This window comes from Euleptes europaea, chromosome 18 (genome assembly GCF_029931775.1).
Source record: "Euleptes europaea isolate rEulEur1 chromosome 18, rEulEur1.hap1, whole genome shotgun sequence".
NCBI classification, from domain to species: domain Eukaryota; kingdom Metazoa; phylum Chordata; class Lepidosauria; order Squamata; family Sphaerodactylidae; genus Euleptes; species Euleptes europaea.
Genome location: NC_079329.1, coordinates 8,784,707 through 8,808,964, shown reverse-complemented (window position 1 = coordinate 8,808,964; position 24,258 = coordinate 8,784,707). Strand labels below are relative to the sequence as shown.

Below are 24,258 nucleotides of genomic sequence, written 5' to 3'. Positions count from 1 at the left end.
CGGGCTGCCCCCCGCCTACAACTATGTGGAAGGACCCTGGGCTGTGTTGCACCTCGCGTGACCCAAAAGAACGGAATGCAAGGCGGTGCTATGCAAACGTGGCTGGTCTGATTCTCTGCAGCTCTTGCTGAGTCCTAGAGAACAAAGTCAACTGGAATTTGACAAAAAGGAAGGCAAAATCTGCCCCTGCTCCTCACCTGGAAGGCACCAAAGGCATGCTTAACTCCCCCACTCCAAAAGCATCTTGCAGTACATTTCTTAAGTGACAGCATTTCCCACGGCTCAAGTGAGCAGGTTCCAAGGGGGCAGCCAGGTCAGTTCTACCAAAGCACTCAAGCAACTGCTTAGGATGGCACGAGGAAGAAGGCACCAATGCACCCCAGGGGCTCAGCTCATGCCAGCCAGCGGTGTGTCAAGCGTGGTTACTGGCATCCCCACATTGGTCTATGTTGCCACTGGCTGGCTTCAAGCTAAGAAGAGTTGGTTTTTATATGCCGACTTTACCACTTAAGGAAGAATCAAACCGGCTTTCAATCACCTTCCCTTCCCCTCCCCACAACAGACACCCTGTGAGGTAGCTGGGGCTGAGAGAGTTCAGAGAGAGCTGTGACTAGCCCAAGGTCACCCAGCAGGCTCTCATATGAAGGAGTGGGGGAAACAAACCTGGTTCACCACATTAGAGTCCACCACTCATGTGGAAGACTGGAGAATCTAACCCGGTTCTCCAGATTAGAGTCCACCGCTCCAAACCACTGCTCTTAACCACTACACCATGCTGGCTCTCAAGCTACTGCAGTGCAGGCCCAGGAGAGGATGCCTGTACCTTGCTTGGGGCAATATAATACCCGGGGCCTGTCCTCCTGGCCCCGAGGAGTAGGGTTGCCTGCTGAATGCTGGCAAACAGTGGGAACCTTGGGGGGGTGATGATGTGCCATGTTCTGACATCACTTCCAGTTTGTACCCAGAAGTGACATCAAGGCGCTCCAGAGGCGTGAATTCCTAGGGCATCATGATGTCGCTTCCATTTAGAAACTGGAAGTGACATCACATGACATAGCTCCCTATCCCAGGCTGCAGCTGGAACGAAGAGGCCTGTGGGATCCTGGAGCGGGTTCTTGCCCAGTGTTCCGGGGAGGATGGCAACCCTAAGGAGAAGACCACTTTGGCCAACAGCTTATGTCACAGGGTCATACATCTAGCAGTTCCCAGCAGCATAAAGCATTTGGGGAAACAGCTGCAGGAAGTCTGGTCACCCGGCTTTGTGCGCCTTTGTATGTGGGACGCTATTCTGACGACGATCCGAGAGACAAACCCAGCGGCGAAAGAACGGTAACAGCTGTGCGCGGCTCAGCCTCAGATGTTGTTCTGCCCTCCGTTTCCTTCTCGTCCAACAAAAATACACAATTTCCCTTCATTCTGACAGCGAGGAATGAACCGTCCTTCTATAGAAACAAGACCCAGCACCAAGGACGTGAGTCATCTTTAAAACATTCCCTGCTTGATATCTCAAAGACAAGGCCGGCTCTTAAGAATTTGATTGTGCTGGACCAGGAACACCAGAGGCAATCTTTGTCCAGGGCCTGTGGAGATGCTCAACGGTCCTGCTAGTATCAATGTGGGGGAACCAGGCCCGATAACGGGTGCTGAGAGTACGCTGTGAGGCAAGGCTGGGACTGTAGTAGGGTTGCCAACTGCCAGATAGTAGCAGGAGATCTCCTGCTAATTCAACTGATCTCCAGCTGATAAAGATCAGATCACCTGGAGAAAAATGGCCGCTTTGACAATTGGACTCTATGGCATTGAAGCCCCTCCCCAAACCCTGCCCTTCTAAGGCTCTGCCCCAAAAATCTCCCGCCGGTGGCGAAGAGGGACCTGGTGGGTGGCCAAATCCAGATGTGGTACATGGAGCGCTGAAGCCAGCTGCTGGAGCCTCAAGTGCAGATGGCTGTCTTGGCCATCAAAGGACAGCAACCCAGCTCTGACTAGGTCCAGTCAATCCAGAGGCGTCATGCTACCTGCCAATCAAAGGGACCACTGTTGCAGGGGTCTTCTGTGTCTGAACTTGCTTCTCAGGCTTAAGTAGAGCAGGCGTGGTGTAGTGGTTAAGAGTGGTGGTTTGGAGTGGTGGACTCTGATCTGGAGAACCGGGTTTGATTCCCCACTCCTCCACATGAGCAGTGGAGGCTAATCTGGTGAACCAGGTTGGTTTCCCCACTCCTCCACACAAAGCCAGCTGGGTGATCTTGGGCTAGTCACAGCTCTCTTAGAGCTCTCTCAGCCTCACCTACCTCACAGGGTGTCTGTTGTGGGGAGGGGATTGTAAGCCGGTTTGATTCTTCCTTAAGTGGTAGAGAAAGTTAGCATATAAAAACCAACTCTTCTTCTACACACGGGACCTGGTAGTTCACTTGGGCCTATGTACAGCCATAGCCCAAAACAGGAGCAGGGGCAAAGTTTTTGGTTTTACTGCAGGGAAAACGCTGCTTTCCCCTACCCACTCGTACAGTCACATGTCTCTGGCTCCAGAGTTGGTTTGTGCCCTTCTTTCCATATTTGAGACAGCATTTCCTGCTTTATTTTTCATTTTATTTGCATAGTGCGGACATAGTTACCCTGCTTAAAGCTTGCCTGACATTTTGTTATCGTTAAGTCTATTCTCCTGTCTTTTTTTTTTTTTTTGACATTTTGAAATCTTCTCCAGCAAAGCAGGGGAAGGCAGCGGCTTGCGACAGGGCGCACGCCAGTCGGCACTGTGCATGACCCTGCGTCGAGAAAGAGGAAGTGGTTTTGTGACTCAAGCTAGCCAATTCACAGTGTGCAAAATCTCATGTGTGAAAACAGAAAAATGGATCTCTTCCCTCCCGCTCTGCAGCCCAATCCCGGGCAAAGGCTGTATACGCATCACACATGCTGTAAGCATGCTTCCGTAGCAAGCTCTCACCTTGACACATGTGTTTACAGGCCACGTCCCAGCCTCAGGCCTTGAGGTTTCTGTTTCAAGCCCTGTGGGGTCCTCAAAAACCCCATAAGGGGAACAGTAGTTGGCCAGCGGGTACCCAGTTTTTGACCATTCCCCTAGACACATTCCCACATGATAAAATGGAGCAGGCGAACAGACAAAGAGTGGACCGGTTCAGTTCCTCCCCCCACCTCCCTCCGGTCATCAGTCCTACAGCTCACGTGAGTAAAATTGTCCAGGACCTTTTCCTCCCTCTTCTTTTGGGAAAATGGAAACACAAACATAACCAAAAGGACATGAGCTGCATCCACTGAGCTCTGCGGAAGAACTGAAACAAGGAATATAACTGGGGCAGGGGGGGACAGACATATCGCCTCCAAATCAACCAAGCTCCCGTCAAGAAATTTCAGTTGTTTTCTTGGAGGCTGCTTCAAGTTGATTTTTTGTTGCATTATCAAAACGCCGCTGAATGACACAATCGTGGAAGCTCGGGCCGGATTAAGATGTCCACAGCTACTTTCAGGAAGCATCTGTTTCGACGAATCTCTGTCCATCTCTTGCCTTTCTGTCCTGGGGGACACAAGTCAATTTTGCAAAATGGCAAAGAAATCCTCCCTTTGAAAGGGTTCCAAAGGCTTTTGGGTGGAGTTCCAACGGTACCAGTTACTCCTGTTTCTCCGCCGAGCCAAACCATCTCTCCATTTTCTTTTTTCTCTTGAAATAACCGCCCCAAAAGCATAAGCCCGTTCACTTCCAAGCCAAACGCCGCTGAACCTCACACCACCTGCAGGGCCGTGGCTTCCCCATCCAGCTGATATTTGATCTGGTTGAGTTCCTCCAATTCTTGCTGGTGCCGGTCAGTTTTGTGGCCCACCAGGGAGCGGTAGAAGTGCAAAGCAAAGATGATGAAAACCACCCCGACGGGGACCATGATCACAGTAGAAGCCATGGCAGCGTTCCAGCCAGAGTTGTCCTGAGTGGCCGCCGTCGGGACAGCGCTACCGGCAAGGATTGGAGCGGTGGTGCAACATTTCCTGGCTGGGGGAACCCTGCCGATGGGCATGAACTTGACCCAGCAGATCAGCACCACCTCAGCCAGAAAGAGGAAGATACCCAAGGCGGTGGAGAAGCCCCAGGCCAGCTCGATGTAGTGGTGCATGCGCTCGTGGGGCGACTCGTTGACTGAGTTGAGGTTGTGGATGTTGCTGACGGCCTCAATGTTGGGCAGGATACAGGTGCTCACCATGAGGGCAAAGAGGTGGACGGCCACCAGCACGGTGGTGCAGGCACTGAAGGCCACCAGCAGCTCCCAGGGGTAGTTGTAGTCCTCGAGCTGCACTTCCACCATAGCCACCTTTAAAATAAAATCAAGGGATTGTTTATTACTTAATAAATACCTAGCAGTTTGTATCATCTGTCTTGGGAAATTAGGGGAGGGGCCGTGGCTCAGTGGTAGTGCTTCTGCTTGGCATGCAGAAGGTCCCAGGTTCAATCCCCAGCATCCCCAGTTAAAGGGACTAGGCAAGGAGGGGATGGGAAAGACCTCTGCCTGAGACCCTGGAGAGCCATGGAGAGGGGCTGTGGCTCAGTGGTAGAGCATCTGCTTAGCATGCAGAAGGGTCCCAGGTTCAATCCCCAGCACCTCCAGTTAAAGGGGCTAGGCAAGGAGGGGATGGGAAAGACCTCTGCCTGAGACCCTGGAGAGCCGCTGCCAGTCTGAGTAGACAATGCTGACTTTGATGGACCAAGGGTCTGATTCAGTATGAGGCAGCTTCATGTGTTCATGTGAAATTCCTGAAGATTTGAGAGTGGTGCATGTAGAGGAAAGAGTTTAGGGAGGGGTGCGAGCTCAGCAGGGATGTGATTTCTCTGGTGTATCATAGCATTTCCCTTCCAAACCTGCCATTTCCTCCAGGTGAACCCATCTCTGTTGTCTGGAAATCACCTGCCATTCTGGGAGAACTCTAGCCCCTCCCCCCCACCTTGACATTGGTAACCATAATTGGTATGCGCTCCCCAACTCCCTGAGTCAGGGAGGGGGCAGGGTCACCAGATCTAGTTGCCTTTGGACGGAGAGAACGCAACTGGAAACATAGTGACATGTTTGGTCATCATTTTATTTGCAAATACACAAGCAGGGCAGAGTGGAAGCAAATCAATCCTTGCTCACATTTCCCAGACAGCGTGTGCTCTCTCTCTCCCGCCCCAATCCCATAGCTGCATCCCAGGTCCTAGCTAACACTCCATTCTCTCAGTCTCCATCCATTCAAACCAATACCATTCAAACCATCAGCAAAGCACTGGTTTCTGGCACAAACATCATGCCTGCAAGTGAATTGCCCATTCATGAAAATTCACTGCCATGAATGGACTGTACAGGTTCTTTTGTTCCAGTCCCCAATCTCTTCCTCTCTAGCCAAAACCATCACGGTAGGCCCGTTCACAATAATCACAGGGTCAAAATCACAACACCATGGAGCTCTTTGTGCACTCACAATTTCACACAGAATATTTTGGTAATCCTCACCAACTGCTTGGTGCATAAGGTCAATGTTATTACTATTCTCATATTGGCCTGGAGGCAGCTGAAGGCAAAGTCCCAACGCAGTCGGATCATGGCCTTCCAGTTTCCAACCGGTAGTGATCCATACCAGGCAAACTGGGCTTGTTGTCCCATAGAGAAAACGGGGGAGGAAGGAGTAAAGTATCTCCCCCCCCCATTTGTGTCATGGTCCTGCTACCCAAACACTGAGTTTCAAAGAGGAACGGAAAGTGAAGATTGTGTGTTCTTGAGTCCCCCCTTATCTCTACAGTTAAGAGTAAGACTCATAGTGGTTTGCCGATCGTGGCTGTCTTCTGAAACCCCTTAAATGTTACACTGGTACCTAGCATGGTGTAGTGGTTAAGAGCGGTGGTTCGGAGTGGTGGGCTCTGATCTGGAGGACCGGGTTTGATTCCCCACTCCTCCAGATGAGCGGCGGAGGATAATCTGGTGAACTGGATTTCTCTCCCCGCTCCCCCACACAAAGCCAGCTGGGTGACCTTGGGCTAGTCACAGCTCTCTCTGAACTGTCTCAGCCCCACCTACCTCACAGGTTGTCTGTTGTGGGCAAGGGAAGGCGATTGTAAGCCGGTTTGATTCCTCCTTAAGTGGTAGATAAAGTCGGCATATAAAAAACCAACTCTTCTTCTTCACAGTGGTTTGCCTATTGTGGCAGTCTTCTGAAATCCCTTAAATGTTATGCTGGCATCCTTACCAGGGACAGGGGGAAAAGTGCCCCCTATTCCAGTTGGACCAGGCCCAGTTCACGCTCTGGCATTGATTCCAGTTCCTTGGCAGTTTCCCCAGAGAATTAGGGGAGGAGGAGGGGGAGAGAGGAAAGATTCAGCCCACAATAAAGGAGTTCTCACCATCCGGCAGTGAAATGCCTGAGAAGCAGCAAAATGCATGAGAAGGTGAAGGCAGGCACTCACTCCCCCACCCCCAAAAGGAAAGGTTGCCCAAACTCCCTGGTGGGACAGCTAGGCGCTGCTGTGTTGCAGTGAACTCCGATCCAACCCCATCCCGAGACCCTGAGTCAAGTTACTTGTGGGGAGGGGAGGGGGGAGGCCGAGGCTTATTTTCAGAAAGTGGGTCACATTAACCAGAGCAGTGACGGAGGACTGGCGTCAGCCCCACAAACTAGCACGTGCTGGAGACTCAGCAAGCGCTGCCGGGGGATGAACGGAGGGAGGAGGGAGATGCACGGGACCTTAGGTTCAGCCCCTCTGCCAGAACCAGAACAGCAGGGCCTTCGAGCTTGTGCAGAGCAGACTTAGGGTTGCCAGCCTCCAGGTACCAGCTGGAGATCTCCTGCTATTACAACTGATCTCCAGCCGATAGAGATCAGTTCACCTGAAGAAAACAGCCGCTTTGGCAATTGGACTCTATGGCACTGAAGTCCCTCCCCTCCCCAAAAACCTCCCGCCGGTGACGAAGAGGGACATGGCAACCCTAAGCGGACCTCTGCCCAACCCTGGCCTCATGGGGGCAGGGGAAAGAGTTTTACTTGTAAGAAATGAACCTTAAGGATAGGGAGCCTCTGAGCATGTGCAGAACGCCCCACTCTTCTAAAAACACACAGGCCTGTCATGGATAGAGTTGGCCAAGACTAAAAGACCCAGACGACCAAATTCCAGCTATGTAGATTGCTAGCCAGGATCAGAGGGAACCTAGGAAGTAATGAGAGTATCTCTGAACATTTACAGAGTGCACCTCTAGCAGAAGAGATGTGGGAAGTTTCACTAACTCAAGAAGGAATTTATGGTAGAGTCCATAGCACCTGTTGCTTGGTGCTGGGAAAAGGATGCCGGCCTGGGAGTCCTAGTGTTGCTTCCTGCTTCTCATTCTAATCACTAGACCCTCCTGTCCTCCCAGAAGAACCAAGCTTATACTGCCTCCTGCCATCTCCCAGTGTGCATGAAGAAGAATTGGTTTTTATATGCCGATTTTCTCTACCTTTTAAAGGAAGAATCAAACCAGCTTACAATCACCTTCCCTTCCCCTCCCAACAACAGACACCCTGGGAGGTAGGTCGAGCTGAGAGAGCTCTAAGAGAGCTGTGACTAATCCAAGGTCACCCAGCTGGCTTTGTGTGTAGGAGTGGGTGAACCAACCTATTTCACCAGATTAGCGTCTGCCGCTGCACCACGCTGGCTCCCATGACCCAAAAAGACAAGCCAGTTTGTTTTTTTCCGCCCTCGGAGCCTCAGTTGAAGTTCCCGGAGAGAGAGAGATCAGCCGACAAACCCAAAATATCTGCCTGGCAGTGCTGGCAGCATGGGGTCACGGAGGGATTTGGACCAAGCATTCGACTCTTGGCTCCTTCAGCCCGGAGAGGACTTTGTGCCAGCAACCACCCTGCATCAGTGCCCCATAGGCCGCCACTCACTCTAGGAGGCAAAGAACGTACAGAGGACCGGTTGAGTGTCGAGGAAGTCAAGCCTGTGCATCTGGCATCATGTGTGTGTTAAGTGCCGTCAAGTTGCTTCCGACTCATGGCGACCCTATGAATGAAAGTCCTCCAAAATGTCCTATCTTTGACAACCTTGCTCAGATCTTGCAAATTGAGGGCAGCGGCTTCCTTTATTGAGTCAATCCATCTCTTGTTGGGTCTTCCTCTTTTCCTGCTACCCTCAACTTTCCCTAGCATGACTGTCTTTTCCAGTGACTCTTGTCGTCTCATGACGACAGCCTCAGTTTAGTCATTTTAGCTTCTAGGGTCAGTTCAGGCTTGATTTGATCTATAACCCACTGATTTGTTTTTTTGGCAGTCCACGGTATCCGTAACACTCTCCTCCAACACCACATTTCAAAGGAATCTACTTTCTTCCTATCAGCTTTCTTCACTGTCCAGCTTTCACACCCACACATAGTAATAGGAAATATGATGGCATGAATTAACCTGATCTTGGTGGCCAGTGACACATCCTTACACTTCAAAATCTTTTCTAGCTCCTTCATGGCTGTCCTTCCTATTCTCAATCTCATCATAGAAGGGCAAATTTCCCAGGCTTTCCCATCTCCCCCCTCCCCAGTTCCTCACAGCCCTCCAGTTTGTACATTACATTAATAATTCTTACCACAGCCCTGTAAGGTAGGTCAGTATCATTATCATAGCAAGCAGGAGGGGGGGGGATGAAGCCGAGCCAGAGAGATTCCAACGGATTGCCTAAACCCACACTAAGTGAGTTTATAGCTGAAGCCAGATTTGCACTGGGGACTCCTCGTCTCACTGACCACCATACGGATACCAATTCTGCATTCACTTGCCCCGTCCCATGCCATCATTCCAGAATCAGAATTTGGCTTAACTCGGCCTGGAGGGGAAAGAAGGGAAGCCCTACACCACGTCCCACCCCCTCTGGAGAGTCAGCAGGTAGTAAAATACGAGGGGAGGGGCTTTTTGGTGGTGGTGCCCAATTCCTGGTCTACCCATGCCCATGAGGCTCGACGGGCACTTGCCCTCTTGCTCTTTTAAGGAATGGAGTCCAGCCTTTGGCTTTCTAAAGGATTTGAGTACTAATCGATGCTCTTTTTGACTTTTTTTTCCCCCTTGGTGCATGCTACTTCATGGGTTTATATCATACTGTATTCTTGCCTTCAGGTATTCCTCTGCATGCGTGTATATGTGTTTGGGAGGGTGGTTAATGATATTATAAGTAGTTTGGGGGGCAGCTGTGCTGGAAAGCAGGAAAATTTTTTTTTGAAACAGCAGAGAAATGTCACCCCACCCCTTAACGGAAAACCCTGGACACTCCCCCCCCCTCCCCAAGTGGAATAGGACTTGCAACTGGTCCCATTTCTCTGTTCATCCCTCCCTCCCCTAAGCTCTCCGTTGCTTTGGTTACAAGCACATGAGCTCACGCAGTGTGGAATGCAGTTCCGCCTTGGGACCTGACCAGGCAGGAGATGAGGGACGTTGGATGAGTTATATTTTCCTCCCACCCTGCCTCTGAGGAGCTGAGCTGCAGTCTTGGGAACCCTAATTTATGTTCCCCACAACCTAGAATCATAGAGTTGGAAAGTACCCCCAGGGTCATCTAGCTCAACCCCCTGCACAATGCAGGAAATTCACAACTACCTCCCACACACACACACACCAGTGACCCCTACTCCATGCCCAGAAGATGGCCAAGATGCCCTCCCTCTCATCATCTGCTTAAGGTAATAGAATCAGCATTGCTGACAGATGGCCATCTAGCCTCTGCTTAACAACCTCCAGGGAAGGAGAGCTCACCACCTCCCAAGAAAGCCTGTTCCACTGAGGAACCGCTTTGTTAAAAAATTCTTCCTAATGTCTAGATGGAAACTCTTCTGATTTAATTTCAACCCGCTGGTTCTGGTCCGACCTTCTGGGGCAACAGAAAGCGACTCGGCACCCTCCTCTCTATGACAGCCCTTCAAGTACTTGAAGATGGTTATCATATCCCCTCTCAGCCTTCTCCTCTTCAGGCTAAATATACCCAGCTCCTTCAACCTTTCCTCTTAGGACTTGGTCTCCAGACCCCTCACCATCCTTGTGGCCCTCCTCTGGACACGTTCCAGCTTGTCTACATCCTTCTAAAACTGTGGTGCCCAAAACCAAACACAATACTCTAGGTGAGGTCTAACCAGAGCAGAGTAAAGCTATACTATCACTTCGCGTGATCTGGACAGTATACTTCTGTTGATGCAGCCTGGTGGGGTTGCTTACACCTTCGAGAAACAGCAATAGCCTCAAGCGAGACTGGGTTGGGATTTGAACCCGGGCCTCTGTAGTCTAAACTAAAGCTGCTATACCATTACCATGGAAGAGGGTGGGCCAGGATTGAGGAGACAAGATGTGGCTAAGGTTGCAATCTTACACATGCCACATCAGCGTGAGCTTCACTGAATTTAGTCAGATTTGGTGGTGGAAAGGGCCGTCGAGTCGCAGGCGACTTACGGCGATCCCCATAGGGTTTTCAAGGCAAGAGACGTTCAGAGGTGGTTTGCCAGTGCCTGCCTCTATGGGGTGACCCTGGACTTGCTTGATGGTCTCCCAAGTACTAACCAGGATTTGGCTGGCCCCTACTGAAGACAGGGACAGTCCCAGTAAAATTGTTCTTAAAGCTTGGTGGCAGGGTGTGCGCGTGTACATTTATATTGTAGAGTTCCTCTTTTTTAAGCCCTGATCTGGATGGCCCAGGCTAGCCCGATCTTGTCAGATCTGGGAAGCTAAGCAGGGTCGGTCTTGGTTAATACACAGATGGGAGGCTACCAGGGCAGTCTGAGGTTGCTAGGCAGGCCGGGCAGGCAATGGCAAACCACCTCTGTTCACCTCTTGCCTTGAAACCCCCAAGGGGTAAACACAAATCAGTGACTTAACAGCACTGTACACACACGACTCCTTTTTAAAAAAAAAAACAGGCACCACGTTCGATACGATGGTGCTTTTGGAAGTAGTAGAAGAAGAAGACAGTCATGCTAGGAGAAGTTGAGGGCAGCAGGAAAAGAGGAAGACCCAACAAGAGATGGATGGACTCAATAAAGGAAGCCGCAGCCCTCAGTTTGCAAGATCTGAGCAAGGCTGTCAAAGACGGGACATTTTGGAGGACTTTGATTCATAGGGTAGCCATGAGTCGGAAGCAACTTGACAGCACTTCACACACACACAGAAGAAGAGTTGGTTTTTATACCCCAATTTTCTCTACCTTAAGGAGTCTCAAAGCGGCTTGCAATCACCTTCCCTTCCCCTCCTCACAACAGACACCTTGTGAGGGAGGCTGAGAGAGTTCGGAGAGAACCGTGACTGACCCAAGGTCACCCAACAGGCCTCATGTGGAGGAAAGGGGAAACAAACCCGGTTTGCCAGACTAGAGTCCACCGATCTCAGCAGCTAAACCACGCTGGCTCTGGACTCACTGGATTGGGTGTGGCCTTCATATTTACCTAGGGTGGCAAACTTTCTAAATCTGATGGAGTAATTCTTGGGAGCAAAGGAATCCTTGGGGGGGCATGCAGAGCCCACTAGGGGGAAACTGCCCAGATGTGAAATACAGCCAGATTTATATTTAGGACTTGGCCTAACACCTTAAAAGAAAGTAACTGTTTAAATCAGTGTTTCCCAACCCGCGGGTCAAGATGCCTGTGAAAGTGGGCCCATAACCTTTTGCATTTTCAGTGATTTGTGAACGTTCTGGGCTTATTTTGTGCCAAGTACATCGGCCAAAAAGGTTGGGGGCCACGAGTTTAGATTTTAAGTGCTGCCACCAAGCCATTAATAATCATTACCAAGAAATCACTTCGCAGCCTGCCACTTTCTGGGTACCATAAATTTCTCAGGGGATTTCAGCATGGGACTTTTGGCCTGTACCCAGCCCTCTGCTCAGCGAAGTTGTTTTAAAAGCCCGTCAAACAGTTAATTAGATGGCAGTATCAACAAACAGCGCTGTTCGATGTAACTGTCTTTTAACTATTCTATATTCCTTTTGTACCCTTCTGTATTATGTTTTTATGCCAATAAAGGAATTATGATGATGATGATACTCAGTGAAGTGTGGATCTTACCCCCCTGTGCGGTGTAGTGGTTAAGAGCGGTGGTTTGGAGCACTGGACTCTGATCTGGAGAACCGGGTTCGATTCCCCGCCCCTCCACATGAGCGGCGGAGGCTAATCTGGTGAACTGGATTTGTTTCCCCATTCCTATACACAAAGCCAGCTGGGTGACCTTGGGCTCGTCACACTCTCTCAGCCCCACCTACCTCACAGGGTGTCTGTTGTGGGGAGGGAAAGGGAAGGCGATTGTCAGCCGGTTTGATTCTTCCTTAAAAAGGTGGAGAAAATCGGCATATAAAAACCAACTCTTCTTCTGTTGAAGAGCGCTCCGACGGACTTAGAAGGGCATAACTCTGTTTCGCCCGGCAGGGTTAGCCGAGCACAACCACAGCACGCAACTCATTGCAGAGGACTGCAAAATCCAGATTTTAACATTCTATGGCCATTTTTGCATGGTAATTAGCAGCACGTTCCAAGCAGATTTTTTTGAATTTTGCATGCTGAACAGTCATTCCGGAAGTGACTGCAAAGCTGGCGCAGACCTGCTTCGCATTACAAAAGAGCCCACTTAACTCGACTTTTTGTGTTTGCTCCACCGCTGCTGCGAAGAATAACCAGAGGGAACCATGCAAAACAACAACGGTGCGTTAGCTATGCACATGCTAATGGCTATGCAAATGAACGAAGGAGCAGGCGAGTGGGGGGTGGGTGGAATTTCTCCTTTTGCTTTGGGACTGTGAATAGGCATTTTTAAAGTCGCATTTTTAAAAAGCAAGCATCAAAATTGACCATGCATAAATGGCCTACCTCTCTTAATGGAGAATTTTCCAGTTTTTTCAGTACCCCATCGCTCCACCCAGCAAACAAAGCCTCTCTCCCAGCCAACCCCCACCCCCAGCAAACTATATCTCATTCTGTCTCAAACGCCCTTCCTTCATGAAAGGAACTAGCTTTAATTTTTTTCCTTTAAAGGTGGCCTTCATCTCTCTGAACATGTGCAGACAGCCATTTCCTGCCGTCGGAAAGAAACCATCTTTGGGTGACTCCCAAAGGGCATCCGATGACTTAACAAGTCAGCTTTTTTTCTTTTTCTTTTTGGAAGATTGCAAGATGAAAGCTATCTTGTTGCAAACATGGGAGCAGAAAGGGAAGCACCCTACACAGGGTTTTTATCTGGCTACATCCTCCTGTTCCGGCCAGGCCGGGGAGATTCAGGGCTTTCCGGATCAAGCTGCCCTTCCAGGGAGATCTGCATACCGCTGGGCCTTCTGCATCACAAGGCAAGTGGTTAAGCTGCATTCAAGGCGAAGATGCATCCGGGTGGTTAACACAGAAAGGGGAAGTGAAGGAGATTGTTGGTGCTCTGGAAGGGGGAGGTGTGTCATACAGAGCAGATCCATTTCTGCTTTTTTGTTCAAAGCAGGGCTCACGTTTGATCACAAGTTCTGCAGAAGTATTTAGGAAACAAGCCATTCACACATGCCGAATAATGCACTTTCAATCCACTTTCAATGCACTTCAAAGCTGGATTATACTGTGTGAACTGGCAAAATCCACTTTCAAATAGTCGTTAAAAGCCATTTATGCATGGAAGGTTTTGCATTGGATTTGCCCCTCTACAGATGCACATTTTCCCCATCCAAATGGCCAAAGTGTGCAGAAAGTGGACACATGAAGCCAGCTGGGTGACTTTGGGCTAGTCACACTCTTTCAGCCCCACCTACCTCACAGGTTGTCTGTTGTGGGAAGGGGAAGGGAAGGTCACTGTAAGCCAGTTTGATTCTTCCTTAAGTGGCAGAGAAAGTCGGCCTATAAAAACCAACTCCTCTTCTTCTACATTGCTGGATATTGCAGTACAGGAGGGGAATTATTCCAGTCACACTACACCCATCAATGTGCAGATCTACCCTTCGCTTTGGCAAGAAACTCTTTGCACAGTGAGAATGTCACGGTCCTACTTTGCAGGGCAGTTCTCAGGGCGGCCCCAAGATAAGGAACACAAAGCATTCTGGGCCGTCAAAAACACCATGCACATCTGAGGTTTGCGATGACTGAATATTGACCACAACGGTGGAGACAGCGTAGCGTAGTGCTCAGAATGCCAGGCTAGGACCTGAGAGACCCAGCTCACCAGATTAGCCTCCGCCGCTCATGTGGAGGAGCGGGGAATCAAACCCGGTTCTCCAGATTAGAATCCACCGCTCCTAACCACCGCTCTTAACCACTACAGCACGCTGGCATTCATGCCCAGATTTCCCCCTTCCCTCCCCCTCGTCCTTCGGTCTCAAAAGTTTACATTGTAAGGTCCTCCGGGCAGAGGCCTGTTTTCTGGGCCAAGCAGCATGTGCATGAATGGCGCTTTACAGATAACTTTGTATTATTATCCCCGGTCTGATGGTTGCTTTTACAGCCTCTGTCTTGTCGTGGAAGGATCAGGCTCCGTTCCAACCTCCTCGCTACAGTCGGGACTTGCAAAGAGCAGCCGCTAAGCCCAAAAAGTTTCCGCAATGTTTTGGAACAAAGAAGAGAGTATCTGTCCAGAGCGGGGTGTGGACCCAGGAGTCCTGGCTTCCAGATTCCTGGCTCTGAACTTAACATACTCTGGGCCTGGACAAGATCTCCTCTCTGCCTACAGATACACAAAGACCTTTAAAAAGGAGATTTGGATCGGTCAGAACATCTGGGTTTCGTCGCAAATTTTGGCAAGGCTGCACAGAGACTGAATCAACAAGTACACAGCCGGAGGGACCCGGTGCGAAAAGAGGCGATGTAGATTTCAGTCAGTGTTCCGGAGCCCTTTGGGGAGGAGAGTGAGGACCAGTGGTTAGGGGGGGCTACAATTTCTGTGCTGTCTTTGGAGAAGAAACAGAATGGGGTCGAGTCACGGCACAAACAAAGGCAGCCCCCACTCCCATTCTTCGGAAAGAGGAGACTAGCCGTGACATCAGTTCATCTGGTGCAGGGGAAAGGGATACAGCCAAGGGGAAAGAGTGAGCCATCTACTTGCGGAGCGCCCCCTGTGGTCGTGAATGGCGCAACGCGAGGAAGCGCTGATCACTGGTTAGAGCAGTGGTTCTCAAACTTTCGGGTCCACCGCCTCCTTGGTTCCACAAACTCAACCCCAGCGCCCCCTACCCTATCCAACAACACAGTTGAAGGGGCCCACCTCTAGCGCCCCCCCCCTGCTGCCCTCTTGCCTCTTAGTGTCCCCCAAGCTAATCCCACCGCCTCCCACGCGGTGGCACTGCCCACTTTGGGAACCACTGGGTTAGAGCAATGGGTGATGATGCCCAGTTGGAGAGGCAAGGGGGGGTTTAAAAAAGGTTAAGGGGCTGCAATTTCTGTGCTGTCTTTGGGGCAGAAACAGTGGGGTCAAGTCACGCCACAAAGGTAGACCCCCCCTTCCCATTTGGTTACATCAATTTATCTGATGTTGGGGGGGGGGAAGGGGTACAGCCAAGGGGAAAGAGTGAGCCATCTACTTGCAGAGCGCCCTCGGTGGTCGCGAGTGGCGCAACACGAGGAAGCGCCGAGCACCGGTCAGAGCCATGCCCATTTGGAGATGCCAGGGGCATGGCACGGCCGGGGGTGCGCGGGTGGGTGTTAACAAGGCACTCACCATGGCGAAGCCGGAGAGGAGGGCGGAGGTGCGGCTGGAAGCCTTGAGCTTGGCCCGGCTGAGGTAGAGGCGGCGCCAGTTGAGAGCATGGAGGGAGTGCTGGTTGGCGCTCATCAGCTCCAGGTAGCTGCGGCGCACGAACTCGCGGTAGGTGGCCGAGACGCCCAACGTCTCCGAGGACTCCGGGTTGAGCGGCTCCCGCTCCGCTTCGGCGGCCTCCTCGGCTCCCTCGCCGGGCTTCATCAGGCTCGGAGGGCTGGGGGGGGGCAGGAGTGGCGCAGGGGTGCGGCAGGGTCCGAGGATGGGGAGCAACCGGTGCTTGCAATGGGGGGGGGGAGAGAGGCACAGGGCTGGGGGATGCTCAGAACAGGAACTCAGAGGCGGAGGAAGGGTGGCGGGGTGGGTGCAGAGTTTTTTGGGGAGAGCGTGGGTCAGGGGCAAGCGGTGCTTGCAATGGGGGCGGGGGAGGAGAGAGAGGCACAGGGCTGGGGGGTCCCCAGAAAAGTCGCAAGGAAGGAGCGGGGGTGGGCTTAGCAGGCTGTGGGATGGGGAGGGGGCAAAGTATGGGCGGGGGGGGGGAGACGCACGGGGCTGAGGGTCCCCGGAAGAGTTGCAAGGCAGGAGAGGCGGGGCGGGGGAGCGGGCTTAGCAGGTTCTAGGACGGGGTGGGGGCAAAGTATGGGGGGAGGGAGAGGCACGGGGCTGGGGGTCCCCAGAAGAGTTGCAAGGAAGGAGGGGCGGGCTTATCAGGCTATAGGACGGGGAGGGGCAAAGTAGGGGGGGGGAGAGAGGCACAGGGCTGGAGAGTTTGCAAGGAATGAGGGGGGAGTGGGGTTAGCAGGCTACAGGACGGGGCGGGGGCAAAGTATGGGGTGGGGAGAGAGATGCACGCGGCTGGGGGGGGGGTCCCCAGAAGAGTTTGCAAGGAAAGAAGGAGGGGCGGCTTAGCAGGCTGTAGGACGGGGCGGGGGCAAAGAATGGGGGGGGGAGAGGCACGGGGCTGGGAGGGGAGGGGTCCCCAGACAAGCAACTCGGACGGAGTTGCAAGGATGGAGGGGCGGGAAAGGGGGGGGGTTAGCAGGCCGTACGACGGGGCGGGTGCAAAGTACCGGGGGTGGGGGAAGCGGGGGGAAGGAGCCGAAAGGGGGGAGCCCCCGGGGCTCGACAGGCTCGGATCCAAGCGAAGCTCCCCGAAAGAGCGAAGCAAGGGGGGACGGGGGTGGCGGGCGGGCAGGCAGGAGCGGAGGGCAGTCCCGATCCGGCGCGGCGTCTGAAGTTGCGCTGAAGTTGGCGGCCAAGCCCGGGGGCGGGAGGGCAGACGGGGCGGGACCCTCCGGAGGGGGAGGCGGGCCGGGCTCCGGGCCGCCGTTTAAAGGGGAAGCGGCGAGAAGGGGGGAGAGCCGGAGAGGGGCAAGGGGAGGGCAACGAAGGGCGAGGAAGAGGAAGGAAGGGATTGCCGGGGGAGGCATTTGGCCCCGAAGGCTGTGCAATGCTTTAGCAGCGCCAGCTGGCTTCCGAGGAGGCCCCTGTCGGGCTGCATCTCGGGTGGCCAACCTCCAGGTCCTAGCGGGAGATCCCCTGCTCTGACAACTGATCTCCAGCCGAGAGAGAGAGAGAGCTGTTCCCCTGGAGGAGACGGCCGCTTTGGCCAATGGGACTCTATGGCATGGAAGCCCCTCCCCTCCTCAAACCCCACCCTTCTCAGGCTCGGCCCCAAAAACCTCCCGCTGTTTCCCAGCCCGGAACTGGCAACCCTAGCTGCATCCCTACTGGTTACCTGGAAGGAAGGGGGGGTGGGATGCCCTCCCCGGGGGAGAAAACAGAAGGCCTCCCTTCACGAAGAAAAGTAGCCTGGCAGGGAGCGATTGCTGCACTCGTGGGAGGTGTTGTCTTGGGTTTGCTGCTCTCTAGATGCACATCCCACCCACCCCCAATCCAAATTCTCAAAACTCTGGATGGGGGGGGGGTTATTTTTCAGCTCTTTCACGCATACTGAATAATGCACTTTCGATCCGCTTTCAGTGCGCTTTAACGATCGTTTTTGCCCTTTCACAGTAAAATCCAGCTGCAAAGTGCATGGGAAGTGGATTGAAAGTGCCTTATTTGGCATGTGTGAAAGCGCCCTTTGAGTTCTGAGAATATGAATGGGGGGGAACGTGCATCTAGAGAGCGGAAAATCCAAGGCAAAACCTCCCATGCACAAATGGCCTTTAAAAAAAGTTTTTTTTAAAAAAAATCGCTCCCAAACCCCAGTATGAGTTAGGGTTGCCAGGTCCTTCGCCACTGGCGGGAGGTTTTCGGGGCGGAGCCTGAGGAGGGCGGGGTTTGGGGAGGGACTTCAATGCCATAGAGTCCAATGGCCAAAGCAGCCATTTTCTCCAGTTGAACTGATCTCTATCAGCTGGAGATCAGATGTAATAGCAGGAGATCTCCTGCCACCACCTGGAGGTTGGCAGCCCTGAGTATAAGGCAGCTTCCTGTGTTCATGTCTTCAGTGTGGCACTTGCAAAAAATCTGCCACAGATTGAAGGGCTGAGGGGTACTGGTGGGTGAATGCAGAGATTTGGTGAAACTCTGAGATGCACGGCCTTCTTACCTGCTGCTGCGTACAGAAAAGAGACAGAGATGCTGGCCGTGAGATAATGCAACCATCTGAAAAAAGATGAACCTGCCCGTCTTTAACTGTTCATAAGCACAATCTGAGAACGAAAAGAATGCCCTTCTTGGCCTCAAATGGTCCCTTTAATGGTTCTTATTTCTCCCATGGGAAATTCACAAGCACACTGCAAGGGGAGTTATTCCCCCTTTGCCCATGGAAGCTCTGTTCTGACAGAAGAATGCCCCCTTCAGGTCCTTTGAAGGATGTAACGCTTTTCCTCCTGGGAGCCTAAAGAACCCACACACAGAGGAGGCTGCCTTCTGTGTCTCTGCATGATATACTAAACTGGCATCGGAGGCGATCAGCCTCTGCTAGAGGAAGGTAATGTGTCCGCGCTGGCTGCGTCTGCTTCAATCACTCCTACAAGGAGACACAGCAGAGTTGCCCAGTCTTAGAGGAGGCTCTCTGTTGCATCTCTCTACGACTGCCTGTTCTGGTCTTTCTATGAATGGGAAGTGTAATCCTGTCTAGGGTCTGCAAGGGCTGTGCTTGGAGTAGCGAATCAACCTTACTCCAAAGACTTGAGTCCATTAGCACCTTTTGTGTGTGTTAAGTGCCATCAAGTCGCTTCCAATTTATGGCGACCCTATGAATCAGTGTCCTCCAAGATGTCCTGTCATTAACAGCCTGGCTCAGGTCTTTCAAACTGAGGACCATGGCTTCCTTTATAGAGTCAATCCATCTTGTGTTTGGTCTTTCTCATTTTCTGCCGCCTTTAACTTTTCCTAGCATATTTGTCTTTTCCAGCGACTCTTGTCTTCTAATAATGTGAACCAAAGTACGACAGCCTCAATTTAGTCATTTTAGCTTCTAGGGACAGTATCCATAACACTTTTCCCCAACATGACATTTCAAAGGAATCTACTTTCTTCCTGCCTGCTTTTTTCATTGTCCTGCTTTCACACCCGTACATAGTAATAGGGAATACAATGGCATGAATTAACTTGACCTTGATGGCCAATGACACATCCTTACACTTAAGAATATTTTCTAGCTCCTTCATGGCTGCCCTTCCCAGTCTCAATCTCCTGCTTTCTTGGTTGCAGTCTCCCTTTTGGTTGATGATGGAGCCAAGGAATAGAAATTGTTGAACAATTTCCTCATTGGAAACCCTGAAGTTGAGTAATTCCCCAATAGTCATTACTTTTGTCTTCTTGATGTTCAGTAGGCATATCTCATACTGTTGATGTTCCTTCCCCCAATTTTCACTCCACCACCTTCGCCTAAATCTATTCCAGCTTTCTTTATGATATGTTCTTCATACAGATTGAAGAGATAGGGAGATAAAATATATCCTTGTCTGACAACTTTGCCAGTTGAAAACCATTCTGTCCTAATAGTAGCCTCTTGTCCAGAGTATAGGTTGCACATCAAAACAAATCAGATGTTGTGGCACACCCATTTCTTTTAGAACCAACCATAGCTTTGCATGAACCACACAGTCAAAAGCTTTGCTGTAATCTATGAAACACAGGCTGATTTTCTTCTGAAATTCTCTCGTATGCTCCAATAACCAATGTAAACTTGCAATGTGATCTCTAGTGCCTCTTCCTTTTCTGAATCCAGTTTGAACATCAGGCATTTCTTGTTCCATATATGGTAACAGTCTTTGTTGTAAGATTTTGAGGATCACTTTACTCGTGTGAGAAACTAATGCAGCAATAGTTGCTGCGGTCTTTGACATTCCCTTTTTTAGGAATTGGAATGTAAATTAACCATCTCCAGTCTGTAGGCCATTATTTTGCTTTCCATATTTGTTGGCATATTCTTGTTAAAGTTTTGATGAACCAAAAAGATTTTCAGGTTGTAAGCTTTCGAGAGACAAAGCTCCATTTGCCAACTGACTCTCAAAAGCTGATACCCTGGAAATCTCATGGGTCTCTAAGGTGAAATTGTACTTGAACTTTGCTCTTCCACAGCAGACCAACATGGCTACCCTCTGAAACTACCTTACTGCAAAGACTCAGTAGAATTACCTGCTTGCAGAAGAGCCACACCCAGAATGGTGACTTGCCTCCAAACACAGAGAAACACAGAGAAAGGATTCTGAATGCAGGCAATTCTTTCCTCTTCAGTGGTCTGTGTGAGCATATTTGACTGCAAGGTTTTGAAGCAGGTTTCCAGTTTCGAGTTCTGAAAAAAGCGTCCGTCACGGTGTCAGAGGTTTGCGGAGGCATCAACCTAGACAACCTTCTGCCTCCCCCCACCCGTTCCAACTCCAGAACAGAACACCTGGGGGCACCAAGAACCAACACAAAGAAAAAAGAAAACAAAAGAAAGCCTTTGAAAAAAAAACAAAGGGAGAGTTTATAAAAAAATATTTCCAGAAACCATAACAACAGAACCCAAATAAAATAAAATAATTATTTAAACAAAAACCCAACAATTTTATTCGCAACATTTTTCTTTTGGAAGGAAAATAAAGCTGGAGGTGGGGTGGTGGTGGTGGGGGGAATAATGAAAAACAGGCTTTAGACCAAAACACATTTTTTTCTTATTTTTTTTCCTTTTCTTTATATAGCAAACAGTTATTGTACAATAATAGAACCCCTGAAATTCAGATCGGAACCTGGTCTCGCGTCCCCTCCCTCCCCCCATCATCCGAGCAGTCCCATGGGGCTGGGATGGGGGGCGGGTGTGTGCAGATTGAACCTCACAAAAGACACATTGCTCCAAACTGGATTTTCTTTCTTTTTTGCTTTCTCCCCGCCCCACCCCCGGCTGTCTTTGTCTCAATGGATAGGTGTGGAGAAGAAAAAAAACGGGGTGCGTGTGCCATCTAACTGGTAGCCAAAAGGATGAGACTTAGGGGGAGGGGGTATAGCTTTGGTCCACTAACTTGGGGGGAGAGGCGTGTGTGTGTGTGTGTGTGTGTGGGTGTGAGTGTCCAGATGTCCCATGGTATACCTGGTAGCAAAATCCCTTGGAACGGATTTTCCGGTCAGCTATCTGTGTCCTTGCGGGTGGGAGGGGGAAAACGGGCTTGGGAAATATTTTCCCACATTTTCCTGCGTCCCAGTGTGTCTGGGACAGTTGTCCAGTGAACGTACAATGATGGGTTTATGTCTTTTGAGCGACGGGGTGCATGTGTGTGTGATCAGTCACTGTGGCTTCCTCTCCGCCTGGGCGTAGAGACCCCCTCCAAGTCTGACTTCCCTGGCCCCAATCCCTCCCCCTTATACGTATGCATCCACGTTTCCCAAAGCAGCAGTCTATGGTAACACAGCCATGGATGAATATTCTCAACTTTTTTTCTCTCTCTTCACCATTTCTTTTTTAAACCTGAGGTATTTTTCTTTTTTTTTTCAGTCAAAGCATCCATTAAAAAAAACAAAACAAAAAACAAAAAAAAACACCAACAACCCCAAAAGATATGTTTGAAACAGCGCCTTTTTGCCCGGCATCGCTACCCTTGGTTATAGAAGGAAAGCCAAGGATGGGGCCACTGCGGCATAAGGAGTGACCCTCCTCCTTTTATATGACCCCCCAACCCCGGTAAAGCACACAGAGAAACCCAGAGCTGGCTAAATGTCCGAGTCTCTTTTGCTGAGCTGAAGAGGGCAATCTCAGATCGGTGGCCTGAAGCCCAGTAGGAAAGGGGGGGCACTGGCTTAGGCCCCCCCTCCTTTGTTTGCACCATGGAGTATATATATCAGGGAGGGTGGGGGGCACTAAATATAGGGGGTGGGAGGAAGCCGTACAGTACATATCGATGCCAAAGCACCTGTGCCCACAAAGGATTTAAATACAGGAAAAAGGAGGTTTCTCCCCCCCCCCCACAAATTGCAGAATACTAACCCTCACATCTGTCCTTTGGCCAAAAAGCCTCCTTCCCCCCACCCCACCAATTTCTATCTTCTCCTTCCAGATCTTTAATACTTCTTAGGAGAATTCTAATGGATGACTAAGGGAGGAAACTCCTGGATGAACGGGGATAAAAAATAACTCTCCAGATAACAGGGAAGGAAATAAAACCCCTTGGCCCTCTTTGGCTAATGGAGCGAGGGAAGGATTTTTTCCTTTATCAGACAAATAAAAAACAAAATAAAGACCAACAAAGAAACGGAACCAAAAGTTTTCTTAAAACAATTTTTTTAAAAAAGCACCCAACAGAACCTCGAAAATAAAATAAAAAATAGACACCGAAAAACCTCGCCTCCGATTCCACAACCTATCGCTGCGTTTTTCAAGTAATGCTTTAGTAATAAATGAACGTTCAAGTATATATATTAAAAAAGAGAATTATGGTTACCAATTTTAAAATCCAATTCATGCCACCTCCCTCCACTCTTCCCAATGCACCTGCAGGGGCGATATGCTCTAGCCCTGGGGAGAGGGGAATTGGGATGAAGTTTGAAGTGGATGGGTGGTGGGGGGGGGGCGGAGAGGGAAGAAAGAGACCGGGCTCTGGGACAGTGTGAAGACTACACAGCCTCTTGCTCTCAAACCTGGAGGAAGGCCGTCTTTACCTCTAAAGCGCTCACAAGGAAGCAAAATGGTGGCAGCGGTGGGAACGAAGGGGGTGATGAAAGCAGGCCGGGCCCCCACAGGAGGGAGCCGTGACCGTGCCCCCTCCCTGGGGAAGGCAGGGAGGAGACACAGGAGGGACCAAGGGTTGCACTAACCATTTAACCCCCCCTCCCACGGCATTCGAGGAGGAAAAGGGCCGGTGACCGATGTTGCCTTTGGCCTGGAACATTCGTTTCGCACTTTTCTTTTTCTACAGTAATTCCCTCTCTCCCCTCTTTAAAAACAAAGGGGGGGGGGGAAACCAGGAGAAAGGGTTCAAGTTTGCAAAATCTGGGGGCAGAATTAAGCTTGCCCCCGAGCCCAAGTAGAGCAATTCGGTGGCACAGAGGTGCAGCCCTCCGCTCTGTCCCCCCCATCCCCGGTTCCAAAAAAGTGGTTATTAAAGCTTTAAGGACCCAAAAAAATAAAAGAGTGAAAAGAGAAGCGAAGGATGGAGTAGAGAGGTAGGGGGAGACAGCAGCATCTCATCCCAAGAGAGGGTTAAGCCAATTTTTAAAAGATGTACACGGAGAGGGCGAGCTGAGCTAGCCATCTCCCCCTGCACCCCTTCCCCATGCTCATACAGATGCTTCTTGGAGAAAAGAAAGGGGGGAGAGATGTAAGGTATGGTATAGAGGGCTGACCCACACCCACACACACACATCACCTGGGGGAAGGGGTGAGAGAGGAAGGAAACTGGGAAATGAGGAGGGTAGAGAGTAGCTACGGGGACTAGTTTACAAGGAAGAGGCAGCGGGGTTAAGTCCTGCCTTGCGAGATAGGAATTCTAGGATTAGGGACCTAATGGGGGGGGGGGCACAGAATGTCAGATGGAGATGTGTGTATGTGAGGGGGGGATACAGATGTGCACGGATGCAGATTCACCCTGTAAGGTCTGGTCTCCCCGCACAGGAAAATGTAGTTCCTGTGCCCCACCTCAGACTACTTAACACCAAAACTCCCGCAAGCAGAAAGCTGAGCATATCAAAGAAAAAGGTTCTAACCCAAGCCCTTTCCTTGCTAGGCTGGCTTTCTGATTCCAAGAAGTTTTTAGCATACTGGAGGCATTCGAAAATGTGAATTTTTACCTCTGTCCCTGTAGTTTGAAGTGGTACAGTCCCAACCCCTGCCATCTCAGGACTGTACCACCTCATTCTGCTGCGGGTGTAGGGTAACCCAAGTTATGTAGAAACGAGGATGCAGAATTCTCTGCGGTGCCACTTCAAACTGCACAGGTGTGTTGTTTTTATAGGCCTCCCCGCATAACATGTTCCTGGCATCTACTATACTAGTACATAAAGATTTAACACAGCCCTCTTTCCATCACGCAGGGGAAGTGGTGGTGGTGGGGGAGGCCTTCAAAAATAAGGCTCCACGCGCACATCTGAAGTGGCGCAGCCCAGAATTCTGCCCTCTGAAACCTTCCGCCTCCTGTGCATTGTCACCTTCACTGC

At 50.8% G+C, this 24,258-nt stretch overlaps 1 protein-coding gene across 1 annotated transcript; it reads right to left on the bottom strand.

Moving 5' to 3' along the window:
* Nucleotides 1–3,734: 3,734 nt before the first annotated feature.
* Nucleotides 3,735–15,879, bottom strand: ORAI3 (ORAI calcium release-activated calcium modulator 3). Its single transcript, XM_056863545.1, has 2 exons — nucleotides 15,637–15,879; nucleotides 3,735–4,313 (listed from the first exon to the last, which is right to left on the bottom strand). Exons 1-2 carry the CDS (start codon nucleotides 15,877–15,879, stop codon nucleotides 3,735–3,737), a joined length of 822 nt encoding a protein of 273 aa, XP_056719523.1.
* Nucleotides 15,880–24,258: the final 8,379 nt, after the last annotated feature.

Excerpts from the sequence above, each read along its gene's own strand:
- ORAI3 (XM_056863545.1), bottom strand. The coding sequence starts at position 15,879 with ATGAAGCCCGGCGAGGGAGCCGAGGAGGCCGCCGAAGCGGAGCGGGAG. Across the intron at positions 4,314-15,636 it reads TCCTCTCCGGCTTCGCCATG|GTGGCTATGGTGGAAGTGCA; the intron begins GTGAGTGCCTTG and ends TTTATTTTAAAG.